This window comes from Mixophyes fleayi, chromosome 3 (genome assembly GCF_038048845.1).
Source record: "Mixophyes fleayi isolate aMixFle1 chromosome 3, aMixFle1.hap1, whole genome shotgun sequence".
Lineage (NCBI taxonomy): Eukaryota > Metazoa > Chordata > Amphibia > Anura > Limnodynastidae > Mixophyes > Mixophyes fleayi.
In genome coordinates, this window is record NC_134404.1 from 144,755,690 (window position 1) to 144,782,187 (window position 26,498).

Below are 26,498 nucleotides of genomic sequence, written 5' to 3' on the forward strand. Positions count from 1 at the left end.
GAGATAGGTAAAGTGTATTAGTTGAGCTGATACTCATTTCCTCTCACTCCCTGCCCATGCTTTATTCGGCGTATGGGTTTCCCATCCTCATCCAATTTATGAATATGTGTTTGATCACTAGTTATATTGATTGTAAGTGACATTGTGGATATGGAATATGTGCCTATATAAAATATAGCAAGCCATCATGTGGTCACAGCACTTGTCTCCTGGTGTAAGACCCCCATGCTGGGACGGATCCCTAACGTTTCTTTAGGTGCCAAAAACCACTCCAGTACCAGAACATCGCTCACCACGTGAGGTCTCAGAAGCTGTTCATTTCCCCCTAAAGGTGACAATGTTATCTCGTAGTCTTTGGTTCTGCAGAGCTACAGAATAAACACAGGACTGTATTTCTGGCCTCACATTTTGCACATTGAGTTAGGTCCTATTTGTAAGTAGCATTTACTGACCTTTAGTTTACCTTAAATGAACAGTGAAAAACATAAGCATTATTAAATATGAACAGACAAAGCTACAATATTTATTGTTTTTTGATCCTTTCAGAAAATATTATTAGTATTACAATTAATAATATAATAGTATACCTGATCCAAATATTTACCTTCTTTTACCTGTAACTTTTCAATACCACAATTTCCACTGCCTGACAAACTATTCCTCAATCAAGTGCACAAAAGAAGCATCCAAACAAAAAAATATAATAAAAAGAGAAATAACTGCATACATTACAATGGCAGCTGATTCTCAATTGGATGAATTGGACAAGGCTTAGTGGATTTGTGTTTAGAAGTTAGACAAGAGCAAGTAAGCAGGCATGGTTTTGATAGATGGGAATTGAAAGGTCAACAAGACATCGCTTCTTATGCACTGGACACATTCACTTCATCTTTTATGTGATCAGCAGAAAAAAGTGCAGGTGCAAATAGTGCTCCAAGGTCTGGATTTTCATACTCACTCACTCCAACCTGAATGTAAGAAAACCATATCATATCCAGCCCCCAATCTAACCCATGTTGCAGTCTACCAGACCCAATACAAGACATTACTGTGCAGTGTTGAATAAAACAGTCATTGCCATGAAATAAATATTTTCATGTTTTTAATATATTAACAGACACATCTGACATGTGAATTACTGTATAAATGACTTTGCCAGTGGTGGACATTAGGCAACTAAAGAAATGAAAAACACAAATACGTTCATACAACTTCCTTGGCATCATTATGACTAAACTGCTCACTGCAGGGACTATGACATTAAATGCATTGTCCTCCCTTATTGCACCGAGTTAAAAAATAAAAATAAAAATGAGGTCAAAATACACTGCTACTATAACAAAGCCAAAATCTTAATTCAGCAGCGAAAGGTAACATGGATATTTTAAAATGCACCTGTTGTCTTTACAGTGAAGGCAGCCATTATATCAGCTGTACCAATGTTTTACGAGAATGTAGCCTATTATGAGACCAGGAACGAGTGGCAACACTGAAGTGAAGTTCATCTGTTATGTCCTCTTCACCCAACACTACTAACCACCAATCCCCAAACTGTCTCAGTGACACTGGTTCAAGCGACTTGACGAACTGCAATCTCATGACTATTCATCACCCCATATAGCTGCATCCACAGTGTGCATGAAACAAATACACTGTAAAAAAATGAACATAACAGGTTATTGTACTGTCCATCTAGGCTTTTATTACAGTTACGGCAAGTAGCCTCAAGGAGGCAGAAGTGTTATGGAGTGAAATATTTCATGTCTTTAGTGCTTTGGCCAGGCAGTAGTCTTCTGTAGGGCATTTTGTAGCAAGTCCATTAAGTAATAGGTCAAGTGTTGCTGATGGACAAGTTCTTTGTTGTTGTTGTTACTAGGTGTCTATGCCACGGTGACCCACATACATTTGAGCACCTTGATATATACCTGTATGGTTTAGGCCATAAGCTTCCCTTGAGTGCAAAATCTTATAACATGAATTATACAAACAAGTAGCTTAAGCACAGTTTTAAACAAAACACAAAACTGTGATACAGTAAAAACATTTACGGTTACTCATTAGGGCTGCAAACACACTCAATTAAATAATACACAATGAAATGTTTAATCTGCAGGAATTGTTAACTATTTTGCAGTCATCTTCCAATTAAAGAGTACCCGTGGCATACTGTGGGATAATCCAATAATAATGCTATTCATTCACTAGGAACTAGTAACGTGACTTTGTGCCTCATGACTCAGTGATGTCACTGGATCCTAGTGAGTTAATAAGACAGAACATATGTCCAATCTACAACATGGCTGCCTCTACTGTCAGCAGATGACGATTACACTTCAATGTAGGTACAATACAAATAACGTCTATAAAAACTACTTAAAAGTTGATTTATTTTTCTTCTAACCCATAGGAAGCTGTGGGCCCTATTACCTAAGTGCTATCTTATTAAGGCATGTTCATTCAAATGACAACTACAAATACATGGGTATCCTGCAGTAGAAAATGAGTTATATAATTCTTGGTAACTATAAATTGCTAGTCAGCACCTATAATATGAAACTAGTAAGGCAACAGCAGTGTTATATACTACAATAATACTTTTTGTATCCATGGTCTATATCAAGGGCACATGAGCACACAGCAACTGACCCCCGAAAGTGTCAAAGTGATCTGCTATATTGCTGTACATTCTGCCACTAAAGGGGGGCTAAGCAGCTGCAGTTACTGTCTGGGGCTTCCTACATATGTAGCAATGTGACGAAAGACAGACACTTCCACATATGTGAAGCATGTTTCTCATATTTACAGAATTACTCTTGCTTCAATCCCCATCCCTGTTCTAGGCCCTTGATCTTAGATTGAATGTGTAATTGGGAGTTTGAGTCAAACTGTAACTTTAAGCACGTGACACTTTCTAGATGATAAATGACTATGCTAGCTCTCACCCAATAGACACTATACACAGTCCTCAAACAGCATGTTATTTGATGGAGTCTAATTGTTTCCTTGTTCTATCTCATGAAGGACAATTAGAAAATGTCCCCATAACTGTGAGGTGTGCAAAATATAGGATGTTACTCATCTAAAAAGTGTCACAACAATAAAAAGTATGGATTATAGATTTTTAAAAAACAATATACATAGATACACTTTGGAATGACCACAGGCTGTATTACTGATGGCGAAGCCATCCTCCACAAATCTGGATTTTCACTTTGGATAATGTGGTTCAATGGCATGAGGAATAGTCTAAAGCAGAGGTCAGCAACCTGTGGCTCTCCAGATATGGTTTCTATGCAAGTCCAATCATGCACTGCCAGAATGATGCTAGGTTTGTAGATTAACAACAGCTGGAAATCCACAGGCTGGCAGGGCATGATGGGACTTGTAGGTAGTGGTAGGGCATGTTGAGTCTTGCATCACTTGAATCACAGGTTGCTTAAGCCTGATTTAGAGGGCAGGACTAAAACATTAACTGCTGCTAGGTTTGTGAGCAATTTTAATGTCTCTATGGCATTTCTATGATGGGTGGAATTTGTTAAGACCTATGTTAATCACATTATATTCACTAGGAATAGTTACAGTAGCTGTAAGGGTGTCAGTGCAGATTATACTGTGTTTTCAATTTGATATTGTATCATCTGGCATAGTGAAAAGGTGGCTGGATTTCCTGCTCAATCCCTTCTTTGTTTACGCTGCTTGACACTGTCCTCCAGGGAAGAAAAGCCGTTTGTGTGTCCATTCACTGCGCTCACTGAGCCATTTTGGTAATCTTTCCTCCGGGAAGAGGTTTTCTTGTTGTAAGTCTGTAATACAATTATAATACTTTATGCCACTTGTCGCAAAAATATATCTTTATATCTAATAGAGAACCCTCAAGATGAAAACATACTAAACACAACTCACCTTATAGATTTAAAAGGAATAGTATTTTTTTTTTGTTCTGTGACTCTATAGATTTTAATTAATTGCATTATTATCGTGCGTGAGCCATCCCAAGTGTCCAATTAAAAATTGCTTGTCTTTAAAGAAATTATTTTGAACTCTTTAGAATGACTTCTGTTTCTATATAATGCTCTTATAAGGACAGTAAGGGCCTGATCTACAGTTGGACATAAATCCAACAGAGTTCTGCAAAAAAATAATCTCCTTTTCTGTACTGGGCATGGGTAGTAAAATGTGGTCAGATTTTAAGTTTAAAGTAACATATATTTGCAGCCCGCTACACCTGGATAAGGGGACTAGGCACAGACAAACACACATAGTAGGGGCATGCACACATAAATACGGTGGTTAAGTTAGACTTGGTGGCATCTCAGCCTAGTTAGAAGGAAAACTGCCCGGTGTGGACAGGACTTTGGGCCGCTTTCACATCACATTGCGGGTCTCAATGTTATCGTTTGCCCAGTCCCGCATACCCTGGTGCTGCCTGCCACTAAAGCTCAGCTTTATACCATATTATACTATATACTATATTAAAATTAAGTAGAACAAATATACTCTTCAAGTAAACAACACATGTCTATCCCTAAAATTAGTAACCAGTAAAACAAAATGGACAGACAAGCTAATGGGTTTTTCTCTGACACCAACATAAGTTTTGGACAAGTATTTCTTAGATTACTTTAAAACCCATGTACGTAAAAGAGGATTATTTACAGTACTCCGTTATAACAACAGCCAGCAAATATCACATCACTCAGGAATTCTGCTAATCTCAGTTAACAACGCTTAAGGATTCTAAAGAAAAACTCTACTGCCTGCACAGTCATTATAATAATCAGTAATGTGCGAAAGAAGGCATTTCTAAGGAGGTGCCTTTACCTGAATGTAGAAATTGGAAAAGAGGATGATGAGAGAGATCATATAACAGTTCTGGAAATATAACCATCCCATGGGAAACGCACAGGGCCAAACCATCGCACAGCTGGTCTGAGTCATTGTCAGGACAAACTGAGTCTGCAATAAGGAAGTACAAAACAATGTATATTTATAGAGTATCATAATATCAAACACGAATGGTTCATAAGATATATTCAAGATGAGCTTTGCACCTGTGCTTTACCGAAAATGAAGCATATTATTGTTTTTAAAGTGTGTATGGTGATTCAATCTCTGTAAATAAAGAAGGCGCTTTTACTGAAAAAAACATAACTAGAAACCTTTTTCAGAAGCTGCTGTGTCACATTCAGAACTTCATTATACAGATATAAATAGGAAATTGCTGATTAACAGTGTAAAAATAGTGGGTAGAAACATGCAAATAACCACATTATTTGCATTCTAAACGTTCAAGGCAAGCTATAAACACACCATATAATATAATACAAAACAGGCATTCATGTGAAGCCATCACTCCACAAAGTAAGCCTTATTAGGTTTCAAGAAATATGGTTTCTGACTTCTATTCTTAAGCTAAATTGGTGACACAGACTTGATAAAATTCCCTCTGTGGGTGGGGGAGTTAAACGCTATGCAAATATGGTAGATGTAAATTTATGTCTGTATGCTCTGCCAAGCGACAAATGAATGAAAGGCTTACCAGTTGGCACTGAGTGATGTATTTCTTCCACCACAGATATGGACGCAAGGATGGAATAGCTGAGAGTCCATAGTAGGAATACATCAGGACATGGATAAAGCTATTGAGAGTGGCACCAAAAAAGGCTGTAAAGAAAAGGAAGGTAAATTAATACATCTTCTGAATAAATAGAGCATGTGATTTAAAATACCAATAAACCTAAAATTCAGATGTATCCAGTGAGCCAGCTAGAGAGGGGATACCTGTTGTGGTTGTCACTAGTCATGTGAACCAGACCCGTCTCTCGCCAGAGTAGGGCTGGTTTCTTATAGTACAGTTGATGTGGAGTGTAACCCACTTCTAACTATTAAATAAATGTAGCACTACATTGGTGTTGATGGTGGCTAGTTCTGCTAAATAATCCCCCTCCCTAAAAAAACAGGCAATTAATGTGCTGTCTATGATAAAAGCATAAAAACTGGCCTGTACTGTCATGGCCAAAAGTTTTGAGAATGACACAAATATTATTTTTTACAAAGTCTGCTGCCTCGGTTTTTATGATGGCAATTTGCATATACTCCAGAATGTCATGAAGAGTGATCAGATGAATTGCAATTAATTTCAAAGTCCCTCTTTGCCATGACAGTGAACTTTATCCCATAAACAACATTTCCACTGCATTTCAGCCCTGCCACAAAAGGACCAGCTCACATCAGGTCAGTGATTCTCTCCTTAACACAGGTGAGAGAGTTGAGGAGGACAAGGCTAGAGATTACTTTGTCATGCTGTTTGAGTTAGAATAACAGACTGGAAGCTTTAAAAGGAGGGTGGTGCTTGAAATCATTGTTCTTCCTCTGTTAACCACGGTTACCTGCAAGGAAACATGTGCAGTTGCACAAAAAAGGCTTCACAGGTAAGGATATTGCAGCTAGTAATATTGTACCTAAATCAACCATTTATTGGATCATGAAGAACTTCAAGGAGGAGAGGTTCAATAGTTGTGAAGAAGGTTTCAGGGCATCCAAGAACGTCCAGCAAGCGCCAGGACCACCTCCTAAAGATGATTCAGCTGCAGGATCAGGGCACCACCAGTGCAGAGCTTGCTCAGGAATGGCAGCAGACAGATGTGAGTGCATCTGCCTGCTGGATTGAACTGCTTGAACTGCTGAGCACTGGGGTAAATTCATTTTCTCTGATGACTACTTGGGGCATCTGGAAAAACGCTTGTCCGGAGAAGGAAGGGTGAGCGCTACCATCGGTCCTGTGTCATGCAAACAGTAAAGCATTATGAGACCATTCATGTGTGGGGTTGTTTCTCAGCCAAGGGAGTGGGGTCAATCACAATTTTGCCTAAGAACTAGAGATGCTCAGGCTCTGTTCCCTGAGAACCGAACACACCCGAACTTAGCAGATCTCGGAATTGAAAACGAGGCAAAATGTCACCGTTACGTCGTCGGATCTCGCAAGCTTTGAATTCTATAAGTACCCGCCCTCCATGGCGATCCAGCGCCATTTCACAGAGGCACAAAGAACGGGTAGCACAGTTCTTGGCAGTCTCTAGTGCAGTTGGGAAGCGTCATAGGTAGAAAAGAAAGAGGAGAGGTAGCAGTGTTCTTCAAAGTCTCCAGTGACATTCAGGAGAGCTCCATTGCTAATTGTCATTGCAGAAATAATAGGTCTGGCAGGCTTGGTCTTCTAAATCTGCAATCACATTGTACTGTGTTTATATAGATAAAACACAAAGAGGAGAGCTCCATTGCTGAAATAGTAATAATAGGGCTGGCAGGCTTGGTCTTCTAAATCTGCAGTTACATTGTACTGTGTTATATAGGTAAAACACAAAAAGGAGAGTTCCATTGCTTCATTGCTATTTGTAATTGCTGAAATAGAAATAATAGGGCTGGCAGGCTTGGTCTTCTAAATCTGCAGTCATACTGTACTGTGTTATCAAAATGGATTCACAGCAGTACACAGAAGACCAGGAGCACCCAGCAGCTACTGGCACCAGTCATGATGATAGTAATCCCTCTACGTCATCTGCTGAAGCCTATGTTAAAGCGCATAGTGTTTTTAAGTCAGGGAAACAAGAATGAAGCCTTCGCCTTTCGCTATGAGTGCTAGTTCTGCAACTGTCACCGAGGCATCTTCTTGTAAGGTCAGTCATGACCAAGCAAGACCTTGTCATTCAGACTCCAAAAGTGGTGTCCAAATACGTTTACGTGTAAAATCCGAGCTGGAAGAAAACAATAAGGCATTAGAGGAAAATGTAGGATTTGATTCAGAAATTACACAAATCCCTGAGGAGAGTCTATCCACGAGTGCTATGTGTAATCCTGACCTGTCTGAGAGTGTACCCATAATGAAGGCCCCTTTCAGCATTTTTGCAGATGTGTGCATGAACAGCCCAAGTGTAGCCGGTGATACACAAATTGAGGATGCCACTTTGAAATTGCAACAGGATGAGGGGGATATTTGTGTAGCTGATGAGGGAGCTAATGGGAATGTTGATGAGGATGATCTTGTTTGTGTAAGTCCTGCACCAGTGGAAGAAGTTCTTGCACATGATAAGAGCAGCATTATCATACCTGGGCATAACACCAAAAAATTCACCTATGTGTGGAATTATTTTACCCAAATCCTGACAACAGTTGTCTAGCCATTTGTAGCGTTTGTAAAGCCACAGTCAGTAGAGGTAGGGACCTTAACCATCTAGAAACCTCATCCATGTTACGCCATTTGAAGCGAGTTAATGGCAAGCTGTTGGGAAAATTGTAAACTTCTGCTAAACAAATAACAACAAGCAATCCTCCATCACCTAGGTCCCTTCTCTCAGCTAGATCCCAACACCTGCAATCTACACCCACAACACCATCCTCATCAATATCCTCAGTAGCGATCAGAGATAGTCCTGCATCCAAGTTGCTAAGGCTAGATGACTCCTCCACTATCATGGATTCCTCAGAAGAATTCTTGAGCATTAGTCCCACTGCTGCTGCTGCTGGGGGTGAATCTTCATCCCAGAAGCAGACCAAGATGAAGACTACTAGTAGTTTACAACAATTGACTGTTAAACTATCCTTTGCAAGAGGAAGCAAGTATGAAAGCTGTCACTCAGTCGCAAAACGGATCACAGATGCCATGGCGACTATGCTAGTATTAGATCTGCGTCCAATATCCACTATTTATGCAGCTGGTTTTAGACAATTACTTGAGGTCTTGTGTCCCCGTTACCAAATTCCATCACAACACCATTTTACTAGAAAAGCTATTCCTCACCTCTACCAGAAGGTTCGTAAAAATGCAATTATTGGGCTACAAAATGCCATTCTACCCACTGTACACTTAACCACATACATGTGGACAAGTGGAACTGGGCAAACTAAAGATTATATGACTGTGACAGCCCACTGGGTTGGTGATTCACCAGCAGGAACAGTAGCAGCTTGTACCCAACTACGTCACATTTTTCAGAGGCAAGCTACTCTTTGTATCACCGACTTCACTAAGAGGCATACAACTGACAATCTATTACAAAAACTAAGGGATGTCATAGAAACATGGCTGATCCCGCTTGAACTCTCCTCAGGATATGTCATTTCTGATAACTCCACCAAAATTGTGAGAGCATTACAGCTGGGTGAATTCCATCACATTGCCTGTTTTACTCACACAATAAACTTGGTGGTGCAGAGCTTTCTAAAAAAAATGACAGGGACATGCAGGAGATGCTGTCTGTGGCCCATAAAATATCTGGACATTTTCTGGCAACAGTATGTAGGAGATTGCAACAAGAGCCATTTAATTTGCCCTGCCACCAACTGAAGCAAGAGGTGGCGACAAGGTGGAAATCCACCCTGTATATGCTTCTGCGGATGGAGGAACAGAGAAAAGCCACAAGCCATGACATTGGGAAAGGTGGGGGAATTTTTTTGAACGGTATAAAGACAACAGTTTTATTAACAAACAACAACGTTGCTTGCAGAAGTAATGTAAGCATTGATGTCTAAATAGACATGTATAAGTATTACCTTCCACTTTGCTGATGTTTCATCAGTACTGTAAAGTGTTTGCAATCTGCACTTTCCGTCAAAGGTACCTAACTACATCATAATGTTTTGGGAATTGAGGCTGATTAGAAGCTCAGTGATGAACTTGCTTTTTGCTGTGAATTACAATGGCTCTTATTAGTGCATTGTCTGGCACCCTGGATTGGTCTGGCTCTCATAAAAGTATGCTTCCCTGGGGGAGGGGGGCAGTGTTCTACACCATGTATTAGCTGTAGAATTACCACAGTTATCCAAGGAACGTGTGGGGCGATCAAATGAACCATAACTTATTTCATGATCCAAGGACAATTCCATCTTGCACCACTTTTCTTTACCGACACTGCTGTGTGGCTTTGTTTCCTAGATGTGCTAGGAACTGCCGTGTGTTTGAGTCATTACTCTGTCGCTTAGCATCCAGCCAGGTCGCTGCAGTCTTTGTTTGAAAGTGTATGAAAATAATATTGTGACCTGTGAGGTGGTCAAAATTGACTGCAAATGACTTGAAATTAGTGTTACTGAGGTTAATAATAATGTAGGGAGGGAAAAAAAGCAAAAATATGTGATTTTAGCAAACAAAAAAAAAAGAGAAAAAAAAGGGATTTTAGGGGAAAAATCAGGATCCAAAACCAAAACAAGCAAGGGCGGTTTTGCCAAAACCAAAACACAAAGTTAATCCAGATCCAAGACCAAAACCAAAAACAGAACACGGGGGCCAGGGAACATCTCTACTAAGAACACAGCCATGAATAAGGAATGGTACCAAAACATCCTCCAAGAGCAACTTCTCCCAACCATCTAAGAACAGTTTGATGATGAACAATGCCTTTCCCAGCATGATGGAGCACCTTGCCATAAGGCAAAAGTGATAACTAAGTGGCTCGGGGATCAAAAAAACACTGAAATTTTGGGCCCCTGGCCAGGAAACTCCCCAGACCTGAATCCGATTGAGAACTTGTGGACAATCCTCAAGACGCCTGTAGACAAACAAAAACCCACAAATTCTGACAAACTTCAAGCATTGATTAGGCAAGAATGGGCAGCCATCAGTATGTGGCCCAGAAGTTGATTGACAGCATGCCAGGGCGGATTGCAAAGGTTTTTAAAAAGAAGGGTCAACACTGCAAATATTGACTCTTTGCATAAACTTAATGTAATTGTCAGTAAAAGCATTTGACACTTATGAAATGCTGTAATTTTACTACACTATACCATAGCAACATCTAACAAAAAGTTCTAAAAACACTGAAGCAGCAAATTTTGTGAAAACCAATATTTCTGTCATTCTCAAAACCTTTGGCCATGACTGTACTGTAAGGAAAGTTTAAAATAAAGATTAAAAACTATTTTACAGAGGAGCTCAAAATGTTTGAAAGATGGAAAACAGATGGCTAAACTCTGCTTATTGGGTCATTATCGCAGAATGTGATTAAAATTAGAAAATTGTTGTGGAGTAAATGGTCTGATAAATGCAGTCTCTATTTTTATTTGCTGTCAGGGTTGGATGGATCCAGGAGATACTCAAGAGTTCTGGGCTTCCTAGTGTTGTTGCTTCAAATTTTGTCCCCTAGTTTTAAATAATATCACAAACTTTTATTCAAATATTTACCTTGAACTGCATCATGGCCCTATGGGAAGCACCAACACACCACCTTGAATGAGTTTTATGCCATATGTAACTTTTGAGCATTCATAAAAAGACTTCCCTATTCAGGTCTTGTGAGGAAGCCTTGACGTGCTGCCATGTGCCACCAGAACACAGCAATGTTAAACTAGAAGGCCAGGTACTTAGGTGTCAAGGCCTTGTGAGACAAGGCAAGGCTCAGTAATTGTTTATAGTAAAAATAAACATCAATTAATTACACAAAAGATGCCACAACAAAATACAGCTTTCCACTGGTGAAATAACCAAACAACTAAATTAACTTACAGTGTCCACAGGGTACCCAGTTCATAACAAACCACCAAATATTAAGCATGGACGCATGGTGGTAAACATGTAGGACGGTAATTTGGTGGTAGTTTTTGCGGAGGATGAAGAAGAAAGTATCCATGAATTCAATGAGTTTGGAAAAGTAGTACCACCACAGGACTCGAACTATCTGTGAAAGAGACACTGAATTTCATTCCCATACAAATGTATGAATACAAGTGTAATGTGTCAAAGCAACAAAACATAAAAATGGCAAAACATAAGGGAATGGTCCATCTACTCTGCACTATACTGAATAGCTTTGTAAATAAACAGGGTCATTATCAGGCCTGGAGGAAAGTGTGCTCGGAAGATAACAGCTATGGGCCTTTGTGTGAGTTCATCAGTTAGCAATGAAGCGGTAATGACGATTTCGCTCAACTAAAGCAGCCGGAATTAGCAACCTGTGTTTTTAGCCAAGCTGAACAATGATCCTATACATGGTCATCTTTAGAAGTAGTTTTAACTTCATTTTACAACATAGTTACATTTTATAGAACTGTGCACACAAAAAAACACTCTATGGGTTTAATAAAATCTTATATGGAGCCTTAAGTGACTTGTAAATGTTTTATAGGCTCATACATTGTCCATTCTGCTCTAACGAGACTATCCTTTGTGTTCCATTCATCTTTCCCCCGATAATGACACAGAAAACTCTGCACATAAACAACAATGTAGTTTTGGTTTCTCTTTAGAGCATGGGTGACAGTGAGGCACCCACACTAATTGCTTTGATACCACAGCAAGACAATTTATATGTCTATGGTACAATCTCAAGAAACAAAAACATACAAAGCCATGTATATTCCATATAGCAAGGCTGGGTAAGTCTCAAAACAAGTAATGTTCTAATGGTTCTTCATTTTTGAGGGGGGATGTCTACAGTTATTAATAGTTGCACAGCTACCTTTGTTCCCTACAATGACTTTAAGTTTTGTTGATAAATTATGTTCATCCTTGCAATAAAGAAGCATGAAAGTGCTAAAATAGATTTAGATTTAAATTTAGGAACACATTTAAAGATTTGTAATTTGCTATTAGTTAATATGTATTTTTCTAGAAATGTCCAGTCAAACATATTTAGAAAGGTTACTCAGTACAGATAACTCATTTTATTGGCAAGTTGGAGTTTCTAAGCTGCTTCCTTGTAAATCAACCATAGACTCTAAAAGGACATCCCCCCCCCCCCCAGTGACCAGTTTACAATTGTACAATGGATGTATCAAACATCATAAGACAATTCTGAAAAACTGTACAGAAAAAAATGCTTTAGCCCATAGCAACTGTCATTCTGTATTTTATTTAGTACAGTACAGACAATTATCTTGGTTTTGAGGCATGACTAATACATATAATGGGTAATACCTGGGTGACTATTGGGTCATTTGCAGGGGTCCTGAAGGAGGTACCTACATAATATTACTTGGGTATGTCATTTTTGGTGGAATTAGGTTCAATAAGTTACACTACAGAGAATCTGCTGCTTGGTTCAGTTAGAGGCACTGGAGTACTGCAGCCGCTGTGTTACCTAATTACACTCAAAACTATTTTTTTTTACTTATGGGGGGAATTAATCACAAAATAAAAAAGTATACTTGTAGGGAGATTGTATTTCACATTTGAAGTGGAACTACATTACAAAAGGAACAACACTTCCCAATTTGAGACAGCTCATCATTATCGCTCTCAGTCAGGTGAGGCAGAATGTTATATCATATTATGCAGTTTTAAAACAAGTCCTTTATTCTTCTGACTATAGTTCCACTGTAAACATATAACAAAATGATTCAATAGGCATGCAACAGTTGCTAAGGATATAGCTGTTTTGCAATCACACAATTCACAGGTCTAGAAATAACCTGTGTGGAAAGCGGAAGTCAATGGGCAGGATGGAAAGTTATAGCACTTAACAGATCTGTCATTTTCACCTCCTATTTTCGTTGTTTCCTTGTTCTGCTGCACTCTAATCTGAACAACAAACAACAAAGTAACCTGCTTTTCGCAGGGTTTCCATCCTGAAGGAGGCTTCATGCTGACAGATGACTGATTGAATGCCATTGCATCAGCTATCCCTTGGCTGCTATACTGCAATAAATATATCATTTTTTAATTGTGTCAATAGAAAAAATATAGAAATGGACAAAAAAAGACAGAGGTTAATGTATTAAGCTGCGAGTTTACGACAGGTTTGAAAAATGGAGATGTTGCCTATAACGACCAATCAGATTCTAGTTATCATTTTGTAGACTGTACTAACTAAATGATGACTAGAATCTGATTGGTCGCTACAGGCAACATCACAACTTTTCAAACCTGTCGGAAACTCGCAGCTTGATACATTTACCCCCAAGGGTCACAGAGGACTAAAATACTTCACTATTGGCAAATTTCTCCATAACGTAGAATGGTGCCTAGGGGGTATATTTACTATGCCGATTTCCTGGCGCCTTCAAGTCATTTTTTTTTAAAATGCCACTTTTGTTAAAGACAAAGCCCATTGTGTTTTGTGCAAATAATGTAAAACAGAGATATTTTGGTGTCCAAAGGTAGAATAATGCTTTTCTGTGATAACTGGCCAAGTTAATTTTGAGCTTCTGCCATTAATCCTATCAATTTGTGAACATTAGCTGTTGCACACATCTTCTAACATATTAAACTTACACACTACATCAAACAACATAAAAATCATACTAGGCAGTGTAAAATATCTTGCTGTGGGTGACTGCACTTTATTTTCTTTTTATAGTATTAAGCAGAAGGTGTGTCATATTAGATTAACCCAACACCACTGCACCTTCCATTGTAGAATTACACTTCATAGGATAACAAGTGCTAATAAATCATTATTTTCAATGTAAGAATAGGGAAGTCACTGTGATGGCAATATTTTATGTTCTATTAGTAAATTAATAACAATAAACCTGTTATCTTACCTTCATGTCTGCATCACCTCCACTGTGAGTATCCTGGCAGAAAAAGTTGTAACCTCCTTCCCATACTCCTGTTACAAGCTATAAAAAATCAATATACACTGGTTATTGTGATAGCGGAATACAATGATCACTCAATGAGAATGTAATCCAATTTAGAAGTGTATTTTTAATTAATATTCTAATTAATCAGTACCTAATTTCCTCCCTTGCTTACTGTAAGGGTTATATAAATATGGCAAAAGTGCATAACCACAGAGCAATAAGAGATACATAAGAGGATAGTGTGCTTTTACAGTGGGTTCCCTAGTTTGTGTGAAGGAACAAAGCATTTTACCCTTCAAAACAACACATTTCTGGTACCTCTGAGCTGCTAGAAATACTTTAAATAGGATGAATTTTACACCGTTTAGTTGCACTTCTGTGGGAAAACACATTTCTAGGTGCACTTCCACCAATGTAATAAAAACTTCACAAACAAAAGGTGACACCTTTAATAAAAACAGTCATTTTATCTCCTCACATTCATGATTCATTTCATTAAGGCTATACCAAGGTTACATAAAACGTGTAAGAAGGTTGGGCTTTTCACTATTTCCAACTGTGTAATATATTCCACAAGTCCCTTGTAATATGATAGCTGGTAACCTAAGCTATAAATGAGTGAATGTGTACAATCTTCCAGAGTTAAGCTGGGTACACACTACAGGTTTTTCCACCACACAATAAACGACTGTTAGGTCCAATATCACATCCCGCAATTATATTTTAGCGTATCAAAGCACATCGTATCGTTTGATTTGATTTTATAAACTGACTAAAAATCACTATCAACGATGGAACGATGTTATTGCCATTCTGCAATGTGTATGGACTCATGATCAGTAGTGCAGATCTCCATAGTGTGTGCAGACACGATCTTTTCAGCAGATGGTTATAACAGATGAAGAGCACAGATCTGAAGGTAAATCCTCTAGGTGTGTACATTGCATGTTTATCAGGACTTTCAGTCGATGGTAAAATAGCTACAGAAATCACATCTGCAGTTATTTTCTGTAGTCTATACCCCCAGCTTTACTCCTGGTTGGCTACTCTCCCGAAATGTCCGGGAGACTCCTGAACCTTTGAGAGATCTCCTGGGCTGCCGGGAGAGCAGGGCAACCTTCCCACTTTGTTAGTGAAGTGGATGGGGGCGGGGCTAATTGTGTCATCCTGGCCACGTCCTCTACGGTAGTAGGCCAAAATTGGTATATTTTGACAGAAGGGGCAGGACCAGGGTGACTCAATTCACATGGCCACGCCCCCATGACGCAGCAGCTTTGGAGATCTCCTGAAGTGGAGATCTCCAAAGTTGGCAAGTATGGCTTTACTTGTGTCAAAAATTAACAGTGAACAACATGACAATACAAATGAGAGCATTCTTCTTGATAAAGGAAACAATTGATTATTCCAGTAGTTTCAATAAAATGCAGAAAACCTAAGCACCGCTAGTAAAACAGGATTTCCTAGACTTCCAGCATACAGAATTTAAAATACAAAATATTTTGGTATTATTATTTATTACATTGCCTCAAGTATGATATGTTGAAAAAACTTGTCTCGGGCTACAAGTCATTACACATGAAAACTTACATCCAACTTTAATGAGAGCTTTAGGTTGTAAAACTAAAATGACATGTTTAAGCAAACAGAAATATGATCTAGAACGAAGCATGCTTAAACATATAACTTCTATAAAAACTATATAGCATTCTGTGCATGAGAAACGTATTTAAACTGCAAGGGATATAGACAGAGCAAGTTATATTGCTTAGATTTAATTTGCAAAGTTTTACAAAGTTTTACAGCCTCCAAGTGGGGCTAATTTTAAAATGCCTGGAGAAGTCGTAGTAATCAATATGCCAATTGTTATTATCATGAAATGACAATGAGTGAATCAACTACTGCATCTTCAAATCAATAACAATAAATAAATAATACTTTATTATGTTACTTTCTCAAGGGGATAGATTGCCAGCAACGCAGTAATAATGTATTTCAGCAAGAATCTGGGTGCAGCTGTTATGGATGCTTCTGAGCTATGGTCTATCTCTTAACTCCCCCACCCACCACCTAATTCAGCATGATATCAAATGTTGTAGTAATCAATTGCTATTAAGTGCCGTTACATGAAAATCAGTGAATTAATGCAACTGTTAGCAATAACAATAAATAACAAAAGTTGAAAGTGAAAGTTTTCTTTCTATGTCTGTCCGTCTATGTGGAAGATTGCCAGCAATGCAGTGATGATGCATTCTAAAAAGAATCTGGGTACATCAGTTAGAAAAGGTCTATTTCCTTATAACTGTAATCCCTCTCTTCCTGCCGCCACCTCCTCTTGCTGGAGTGATTCTAGTCATGTCTGCACTTTATCCTAATAGTACACTGTAATGTCTTCCTATTTATAGAGACAAGGCAGTCTCTCTAAACTAGTTGTGGCCAACCTGTTAGATTTGGGGGGCGGGGGAGGGCTCACCTGTTGACTCCACCTCCTTCCATAGTAGTTTTATTTAGTTTTTAGTTTTAGTTTTATTTAGCAATATTAATAAATATAAAATGTGTTCTTGTTATTCAGTAGCATAGAGGAATTTCACGAGCTCACTTGGCATTGTAAATTATGCCAGCAGTAACAGTGATATGCCACCTACAGTAGTAATGCCCAATAGTATCACCATTACTAATAATGTAATACTATTGAGTAGCCAGTCACTATTGATAGTAATCCCACTGTCCAACCACCAGTAATATTCATGACCAGTGAGCAGCCATCAGTATCATTAATGACCAGTGAGCAGCCATCAGTAACATTAATGACCAGTGAGCAGCCATCAGTAACAGTAATGACCAGTGAGCAGCCATCAGTAACATTAATGACCAGTGAGCAGCCATCAGTAACAGTAATGACCAGTGAGCAGCCATCAGTAACAGTAATGACCAGTGAGCAGCCATCAGTAACAGTAATGACCAGTGAGCAGCCATCAGTAACATTAATGACCAGTGAGCAGCCATCAGTAACAGTAATGACCAGTGAGCAGCCATCAGTAACAGTAATGACCAGTGAGCAGCCATCAGTAACATTAATGGCCAGTGAGCAGCCATCAGTAACAGTAATGGCCAGTGAGCAGCCATCAGTAACAGTAATGACCAGTGAGCAGCCATCAGTAACATTAATAACCAGTGAGCAGCCATCAGTAACAGTAATGACCAGTGAGCAGCCATCAGTGACATTAATGACCAGTGAGCAGCCATCAGTAACAGTAATGACCAATGAGCAGCCATCAGTAACAGTAATGACCAGTGAGCAGCCATCAGTAACATTAATGGCCAGTGAGCAGCCATCAGTAACATTAATGACCAGTGAGCAGCCATCAGTAACATTAATGACCAGTGAGCAGCCATCAGTAACAGTAATGGCCAGTGAGCAGCCATCAGTAACAGTAATGACCAGTGAGCAGCCATCAGTAACAGTAATGACCAGTGAGCAGCCATCAGTAACATTAATGACCAGTGAGCAGCCATCAGTAACATTAATGGCCAGTGAGCAGCCATCAGTAACAGTAATGACCAGTGAGCAGCCATCAGTAACAGTAATGACCAGTGAGCAGCCATCGGTAACATTAATAACTAGTGAGCAGCCATCAGTAATAGTAAGGGCCAGTGAGCAGCCATCAGTAACATTAATGGCCAGTGAGCAGTCATCAGTAACAGTAATGACCAGTGAGCAGCCATCAGTAACAGTAATGACCAGTGAGCAGCCATCAGTAACAGTAATGACCAGTGAGCAGCCATCAGTAACATTAATGGCCAGTGAGCAGCCATCAGTAACAGTAATGACCAGTGAGCAGTCATCAGTAACAGTAATGACCAGTGAGCAGCCATCGGTAACATTAATAACCAGTGAGCAGCCATCAGTAATAGTAAGGGCCAGTGAGCAGTCATCAGTAATAGTAATGACCAGTGAGCAGCCATCGGTAACATTAATAACCAGTGAGCAGTCATCAGTAATAGTAATGACCAGTGAGCAGCCATCAGTAACAGTAATGACCAGTGAGCAACCACCAGTAATAGTAATGACCAGTGAGCAGCCATCAGTAATAGTAAGGGCCAGAAGTCATGTTTCAAGTAGTCTTGTACGACAGAAACCCACTTCAAATATAGAGGTTTTTTTGTTTACAAATGTTTTTATAATACACTGCAAATATTTATTTTATTTATTAACAGTAATTTAATAATATAGTTATACAAATATGATATAATTAAAGCTAGGAAGGGTTGGGAATGGATAGGAATAGAATTATGTTTAGAAATTATTCTGGGTATTATGGGGTCTATATAACAATGCAAATATGAAGGGCAAAGCTCTTTCCTTCCTAGTCACCTCTGGACAGGCACTTAGTACAGCTGTGCATTAGTGGCGTGGCTGAAAGAGTCGGATAGAGTGGGGGTGTGCACACGCTGTAATGATATCACTAATTGCCAAAATCCTCTGTCACCTCTGAGATAGCAGAGATCTGTTTTGCTGCGTTTTTTGAGCAAAGATGATTTAGAAGCAATAACTAAATAGTATTAACTAATAACTAAATATATGGAGTCGCTCTGTGCCAAAATGGAGCACTGGGGCTCTAAGTACTTTAGTAAATATAGCTTCAAGTTTGCTTAAAAGCGATCAAGCGTGTGATTTAAAAATAAATAAATTAAATACAAGCCTCTCTCTACATCTATGAAATGGGCTGTTGAGATCAAAAGCATTTGCATGTTAGCCTTGGCATTGTTCACCCTATGCAAATTTGTCTCTGCTAATGCCTATTAAAATCTAAAAGAAACAACAAGTAAAACATGCTTTATGCCTGCATTAATGGTTATGTACTAAGTAGTGCCGTGTTAAAATTCTAGAATGCAATGGTGGGAATGAGCCCAAAAGAAGCCATTCATTCTATGTTTAGGTGGTAGTGGATGAAAAGTGTATTAGCAGTGGATAGGTCCAAAAGAGGTTATCCACTTTGGGCAACTCCTCTTCATTGTGACCTGTACCATCCTATTTAACAAGTGGGGAGGTGCTCCCTCTTCCCAAATCCTTAACCAGTCCTAGTGCTAGGTAGCAAAGGTTGGTTTGCACTATAACAGGGAGACTATGAGTGTGTGGTCTCCTACTATAGTGATGACCTATTACAGGCTGGTCAGTACAGAGCTACTACCTCAGTGGGGAAAAAGGTCACATTTCTGGAGCCCCTGGGCTGTGGGGGGCCAAGGAACTTAATAAATAACACTTTTCATATATTTTGCCACCCAGATGTCCCACTAAGATTAAAAAAAACAAAATCTTTAATTGAATTAAAGACATCCCAATTGGCGGCATTTATAGAAAAGCAGAAGTTTAAACAGGTCGAAGAGAAGAGTGACGCTGTTCCTTGCTAAATAGGGAAAAGGTGCATCGGTGCAAAGCACAAGATTATTGAAATGAGTAGAATGGATGGAGAGGGTGTGATTTTAGAAGAGTTCCTCCTTGGGCAGAGGTGTGCATTGACATTTTCACCACCTCATATCCGGTGGTCTCCAGGTCTTGCTATATACTTTTATTGGGATCCTTTTTATGCATACATATTACACTTTAGCAGAGAAGTATATTTCTAAGTGTGCTCCAAGCAATGTAATAAACAGTATTTGCACAGTGTGCCTCTACAGATTCTAGTACGTCTGCACCTTCATGTATGCTGGGCGGACCAGCTAAGTGCATCAGTGTACAAAGGTATTTTCCATTGTTCTTTGTAAATGAAGCCCAGTACATTTACCAATGTGAGCTTTAAATTAAGCAAATTGGAAATTAAACAGTTAAAAGCTTGATCTAATAACAAGTCCACCTTAGGTGGGTTACATTGAGAATCTTAAAGGTCCATAACACCTAAAAATATAAGTCCCTTATGTAAAAGAGCTACTAACTACTATTTACAGCTTGTTTACTTCCACTCCCAATTACCCTAAATAATATTGCCTCTATTAATGTACTTGTAACTCCTGGACCATGTGCTCACTGGTATAGGAGAGGCCAAGTTCCAGATAGTTAAAATATAGGGGTGGAGTGGCCACTGTTAGGATGAAGTCCAACGCGCATCCCAGTATGCCTGAGCAGCAAAGGAGGAAATTACATCAGAGCCCACCAGAAGCAGGGAGATTCATTGCAAAGCAGAGGAAGCAGAAGGGCATGGACGGAGGTAAGCGCAGGGACCCTCACCTCACCATGCAGAGCCGATGGTAGTCCACCGAGACTGCCAGAGAGAGGAGAAGTTGCTGAGAGAGTGATTACTGTGGAGTAAAGGCAAAGACAGAACTAAATTGTATCACTATTACTGCATGATATTTACATCTTATGGTTACATTAACCTCAATTTAAACTTTACAAAGGCAAACTCTTTTACCCTTTTTTTTCAGGTTATGGACCTTTTTTGACCTTTTTACATGGTCATTTAATAAGTGTGTGTGTGTGTGTGTGTGTGTGTGTGTGTGTGTGATCGCCAGACATTTATGGTGAGTGTGCCAATATCTGCAAACCGGAAGAGAGAACATTTGAGAAGAGAGGACATTAACCTAACTGAGATTTACCCCCCTCCCCCTCCAAAGGACTTGTAGGCACTCAACTTCACGGGGGCTACATACTGTAAGCAGACACATTTTAAATAAACTTTACACTAAGAAATCTAAATAAAAGCCTACTAATGACATCTATACACATATGTAAAATTTCCAGGTGCCTTTCAGTACTCAAGACATACAGTTGTATTCATGCAGAAAAGAGATTGTGCTGTGTCGCTAAGCCCATTGAAGGACAATGCAGCCAGCCTCTTTTAGCCAGAGCATACATTTAACAGCATTAAATTACTGATAAGAGCATCCTAATGCACAGCAAATGTAAACATGTCACAGGTTGCAAGTGATGTCAATGTAAGGATAAATTTGAATATATATATATATATCTCTATCTGTATATATGTTGTGACAGAGTCACTGGAAGGAGGCTAAATGGTAGAAGTATGTGTCCCAGGCTTCCAGCATTGTGTACGTTAAAACACCAGGGAGAATGTGTAGATGTGTGGGTAAAGCTTCCTACAGAGTGTTTCCATGTGGTAACAAAACATGGTAAGGGTCCCTGGTGTTATGTATGGAGAAAGAGAAGGATGGGCTCCATACAAAACGCCCAATCCGGGTCTTCGGGTCTGTCAGTCTCTAAACAGACTGATCAGGAGATGCACCTGGGAGGTGCCTGTTAAAATGCATCTAGCATGTGCAATCAGTGTCTCAGACCTGGGGAGGAGGTGAGTTGCCTCCTGAGACACTCTGCTGTGGTGAGCAACAATATGTTGACTGTGTGTTTGGACACAAGGCCCAACACCTGAGAGAGGGTCTTGTTAAAATGTATTAGCTAGTAGCCAGACGGCTAGGATTTTGTTTATGTTTTGTTTGCAAGCTGGTGAATAAACTAGCTGTTGCTTTTAACCTGAAACCTCTGGACTTGTGGTTTACTGCTGCTGTTCATTGTCATCTTCCCCCAGGAGATGGTACCTATTCCCTTGATGGTCACACACATATATATATATATATATATATCAATTTGCATTGTGGACTTTTGCTAACAAGTTGAGTTTTCAACATTAGCCTTTTTAGATCCAGCAGCAGTTTTCCTTTGTTACCTAAATAAAAAAATGTATTTGGCCCAGGGAGCACAGCATGCTCCAAAAAAGTCATAGAGGAAGCCTACAGCAAATACGTGCAGGGAACATAATACATTTTATGACAACCCTAAAATGCAGATCTTGTATTTGCTGCAGGTGCTGCCGGCAGTAATAATTGACAAAGGCCTTTGGCAACAACCAAATGATGTAACTCTAGCATAAAACTTTGGTATGAGCTTTCATTCAGAAAAACATTTTCTTAGACTTTGTCCATGCTTTGTTCAGGAGAAACATGATATAAGAAACCTACACCGAAAGTTTTGTAGGCGCTTAGATCCACTATCAGTTCTGCTGTTCAGAGCTGCACAGTGGAACGCCTAAAAATCCTGAAATCAAACCCTAACGCAGTAATGACAAAATGCAAATCTATTGCTGTACAACAAGTTCAGCACCTTTAAATTACTATTATGTGTGCTACATAAACTAGTATTAAAAAGCCAAAAACACTTTTCTTGTTAACTAGTCTGACAGTGAATATTCTGTTTGTGCTTTTCACCCTAATTTTCCAGTCCCAGTAACCAGCGTTACATTTGTTATCTGATGTTAAAAGGGCATTAGCAGAGTATTAGCTAAGAGTGAAATATCCCAGGCATGGTATAGTCATAGTTTAGCTATATTAATCTGAGATAGTGAATCTGCTAAGTAAAATGACAACTTCAATATGCAAATAACTGTCTAGAGGTAACTGGAGCATTTCGAAAATCTCATTTATCATCAATCACCCAGGTAATGATTAGTACACTCTGGCAACCTTATTAGGGTGAAAGAGTACAGAGGAAATCATTGTACTATACAGAGCCCAGCCTAAAAATTGGTTTTGTCTTAATTGGATTATATAAAGGGGATGTGGCCCTGTGTACAAAGCTAAGCCCAGTCCCTGGCGGCCAAGTGGAAAATAATGTAGTAAAATACACAAGTGTTCTGCAAAAAAAATCAATCCTTCTTTAAGGCTCTCATTTCCTCCTAATCCTCCAACCCGTCGCACTTTAGCCACCTTCAAGTTCCTCCGCTCCACCTCCTAGCGCTCCGCTATTAACTTTGCTACCCACTTCACCTCCAAAATTGAATCAATATGTCTTGACATCTGCTCCCAGCAGTCCCTTCTTGCCCCCCCCCCCCCCCCCTTCCTACCCACTTTGTCCCCCCTACAATTCTCATCTGTGGACGCTACCTACTTCCCCTCCCCACTCGCTAGCCCACCCTCCTTCTCTTCCTTCACTTTGGTATCTGCAGATATAAATGCTAAAAGCAGCACAAAATACACTGAATTTGTGTTTATAAGGCACAGAGCTTTATTCTTTTGTACACATCTGACATTCTGCAATGCTTTATTTAACTGAACATAAGGAGAACCATACTGCAAGTTTAATTAGTGTCCTACATGCTATAATTACAGTCCATTTGTACAGTGCAAAATCATAGTAATTTCACAACACTTGCAATCTGGTGTAAGAAGTGTCTACTATACTAAACTGGTAATAACAAATAAAACACATTATAAGGATCCAATATTATCATTGCATTTGATTCTTTTTTTTAAAGATGACTGTATAGTGTAATTACAAATATAGACACATCAATATCCAGCATATATGCATGGGAAAGATATGGACAAGTGCTTGTGTTTATGTGGTTATACCCTATAGCTCTACACCCACATGTTATAAATAAAGGGGGTGCTTCACGTTGTGTCCATTAGATAATGTTATTGTAACAAAAATGTGTTCAAGTTTCAGTTTCTGCAAAAAGCATAGTTTTATGAATAATGATAACTTTTTAATTAGTGTAGGGACTGGCCAGATCAGGGTTGAGTCCAAAGCAAATGACCTACCAAACATTTATAGCATTATATAGAACTAACAACACCTGCTAAGATACAGTGCAGATGCAGGCATCTTAACATGTCAAATGTCTAACGCTAGACACCAATGTGAACAAAACGGTAATTTTTACTCAAAATCCAAATGTTTTGTTATGGTTGTGGTCACTCAACGGCCACATTGTCTGCCTAATTTAACCTAAAGCTGGGTACACACTACAGAGTTTTCAACCAAATATCGTGCCGATCACACAATAAATGACTGTTTGGTAAGATATTGCAATAGTGTGTACGCTCCCATGATCATTAATCGTAAAAAAGCACATTATATCATTTGATTTGATTTTATAAACTTCCCAAAAATCACAATCAAGCATGGAATGATGTCAAATATGGAAGTGTGCATGCACACCCATCCAGCAGTGTAGGCAGATCTCTATGGAGTGTGCAGAGTTACCATCTTTACAGCAGAGTTATGGCAGATGAAGAGCACAGATCTGAAGGTAAGTCATGTAAGTGTGTACACATAAACCTTCATGCTCATCAGGACTTTCAGTCGTTGATAATGTCAGGTCTTCAATAATAAAATGTGTGGCCACACTGGCCACAAATCTGGTGGTTAATGACTTGGGTTGAATGGCTAGTTCTTCACATTTGTGGCTAGTTTCAGCAGGTGGTGCCTCACACGGTTCCCAGACATGTGTTTGTTGTGATAACAAATCACACTATAAGCTTATTTACAGAAACATTTTTTCTAGCATCCCCCCTTCCCTACTAGAGGAGCCCGTTTCTAGAACTGGTCTGCTGAATCGGTGCAACATTTTAAAATTAGCTGGATTTTCTTGACATTTAGATCAGTTCCAAAATAATTTTAGCTAAAGTTGAGCAATTCCCATAGGTTCAAGCAGGTTCCATCAAGTAAGACCTTGTATCCTCATTAGGGAGAATTTAGTTTTTATATATTAGATTCATTGTTAGTTTATGTTAGTTAGAAAAAAAAGCCATAACACACAATTGCTCCTGGTGTTATGTATCTATCTCAAACTTTGCAAAAAGTGTATATACCAACTGGTATTTCAATACTTGGGAGAGTTAGGCAATAAAAAAAATCGGGGTGATTTTCAGGGGCTGTGCTAACTGTGTAAAAGTAATTAAGGGATGAATTTAGCAAAAGTGTAATTTTTTTGGTGTAATTATGCCCATGTTTCCCTTTCGAATGTCCATAAAATAAAAAAAAAATACATTTAATCCACAATGCCCCCAAATAAAAGCTGCAATTTTGAATTTTCAGCGATTTTCTCAGGTGAGTTTAAAATTGCTGATTTATTATCAGGCAATTTGATGTAAAATCTCCAAAGAAGTTTTTCTTGCAAAATCGCGGTCTCAATTTTTCCCCACTCTAGCTATACAAATCGCCAAATGTATGAAGCTGCGATTTTGCAAACTCAACCGAGTTTGAATTCAAAACCACCAGATACAACACGCTGCTTTCTATAGGTGAGATTGGAAAATGCGTCACTGTTACACTGCAGGGCAATGTTAATATAACAGGAGGCACAATGGAAGTTTAAATAAACCATCTTTTTTGTTGTAGAGGGACAAAAATAATAAGTATTTTTTTTTACGGGGGACAATTTATGTTAAGAAAAAAATTAGTGGCCCAAATGTAATTCTAGATTAAATGTAAATTTTTGTTTTAAATTACAGTGGCCTACTATGTAATCACCAGTGGGGCAATATTTATATTTTTATGATATGGCAACACTTAAAATTTCCTGATGGGGACACCATTATAAGTACATAATGGTGGCACTACAAGTGTCAGCATGCACAGGAGCACTTGTAGTGTCACAAGTCTGTACTTTTAATGGTGTCCCCATCAGGAAATTTTAAGTGTTGCCACATCATAAAAATATACATATTGTCCCACTGCTGCTGAAAAAAAAATGTGTTAAAAAAAACCCCCAAAAAAACCCAACAAAACCACTTACATTTAATCTATAATTACATTTGGGCCATTAGTTTATTCTTAAAATAAATTGTCCCCTGTAAGAAAAATCCTAATAATTTTTACCCCTCTACAACAAAAAAAATGGTTTATTGAAACTCCAATTGTGCCTCCTGTTATATTAACATTGCCCTGCAGTGTAACAGTGATATATTTGCTAATGTCGCCTATACAAAGCAGCGTGTTGTATCTGACGATTTTGAATTCAAACTCGGGCGAATCCCGCAAGTTTGATTATAACATGGAAGAAATATGTGTTTTAAAAATCGACACAAATAGCCAGAGATTGGATTTAGGAAAGTCAAAATCGCTGATTAATACATATGACGATATTGCACTTCAAATCACCGGTTATCTCTCGCGATTTGCGGCGATTTTAAATCACCCAAAAAAAACGCAGCTTGATACATTTACCCCCTGATCTTTTCTTGAATAAAACAAT

The 26,498-nt window shown here is 38.9% G+C and overlaps 1 protein-coding gene across 1 annotated transcript in view; it reads right to left on the reverse strand.

Annotated features, from left to right (window-relative positions):
- Positions 1–1,085: 1,085 nt before the first annotated feature.
- The window catches only part of ELOVL5 (ELOVL fatty acid elongase 5), a 38,471-nt gene continuing 13,058 nt past the window's right edge, over positions 1,086–26,498 (reverse strand). Inside the window, exons 4-8 of the mRNA XM_075202504.1 lie at positions 14,470–14,547; positions 11,492–11,663; positions 5,540–5,664; positions 4,822–4,956; positions 1,086–3,803 (exon numbers count right to left, since the gene is read on the reverse strand). Of these exons, the coding sequence (XP_075058605.1) occupies positions 3,672–3,803; positions 4,822–4,956; positions 5,540–5,664; positions 11,492–11,663; positions 14,470–14,547 (642 nt within the window). The 3' untranslated portion in view covers positions 1,086–3,671. The remainder of the gene's footprint in view (positions 3,804–4,821; positions 4,957–5,539; positions 5,665–11,491; positions 11,664–14,469; positions 14,548–26,498) is intronic.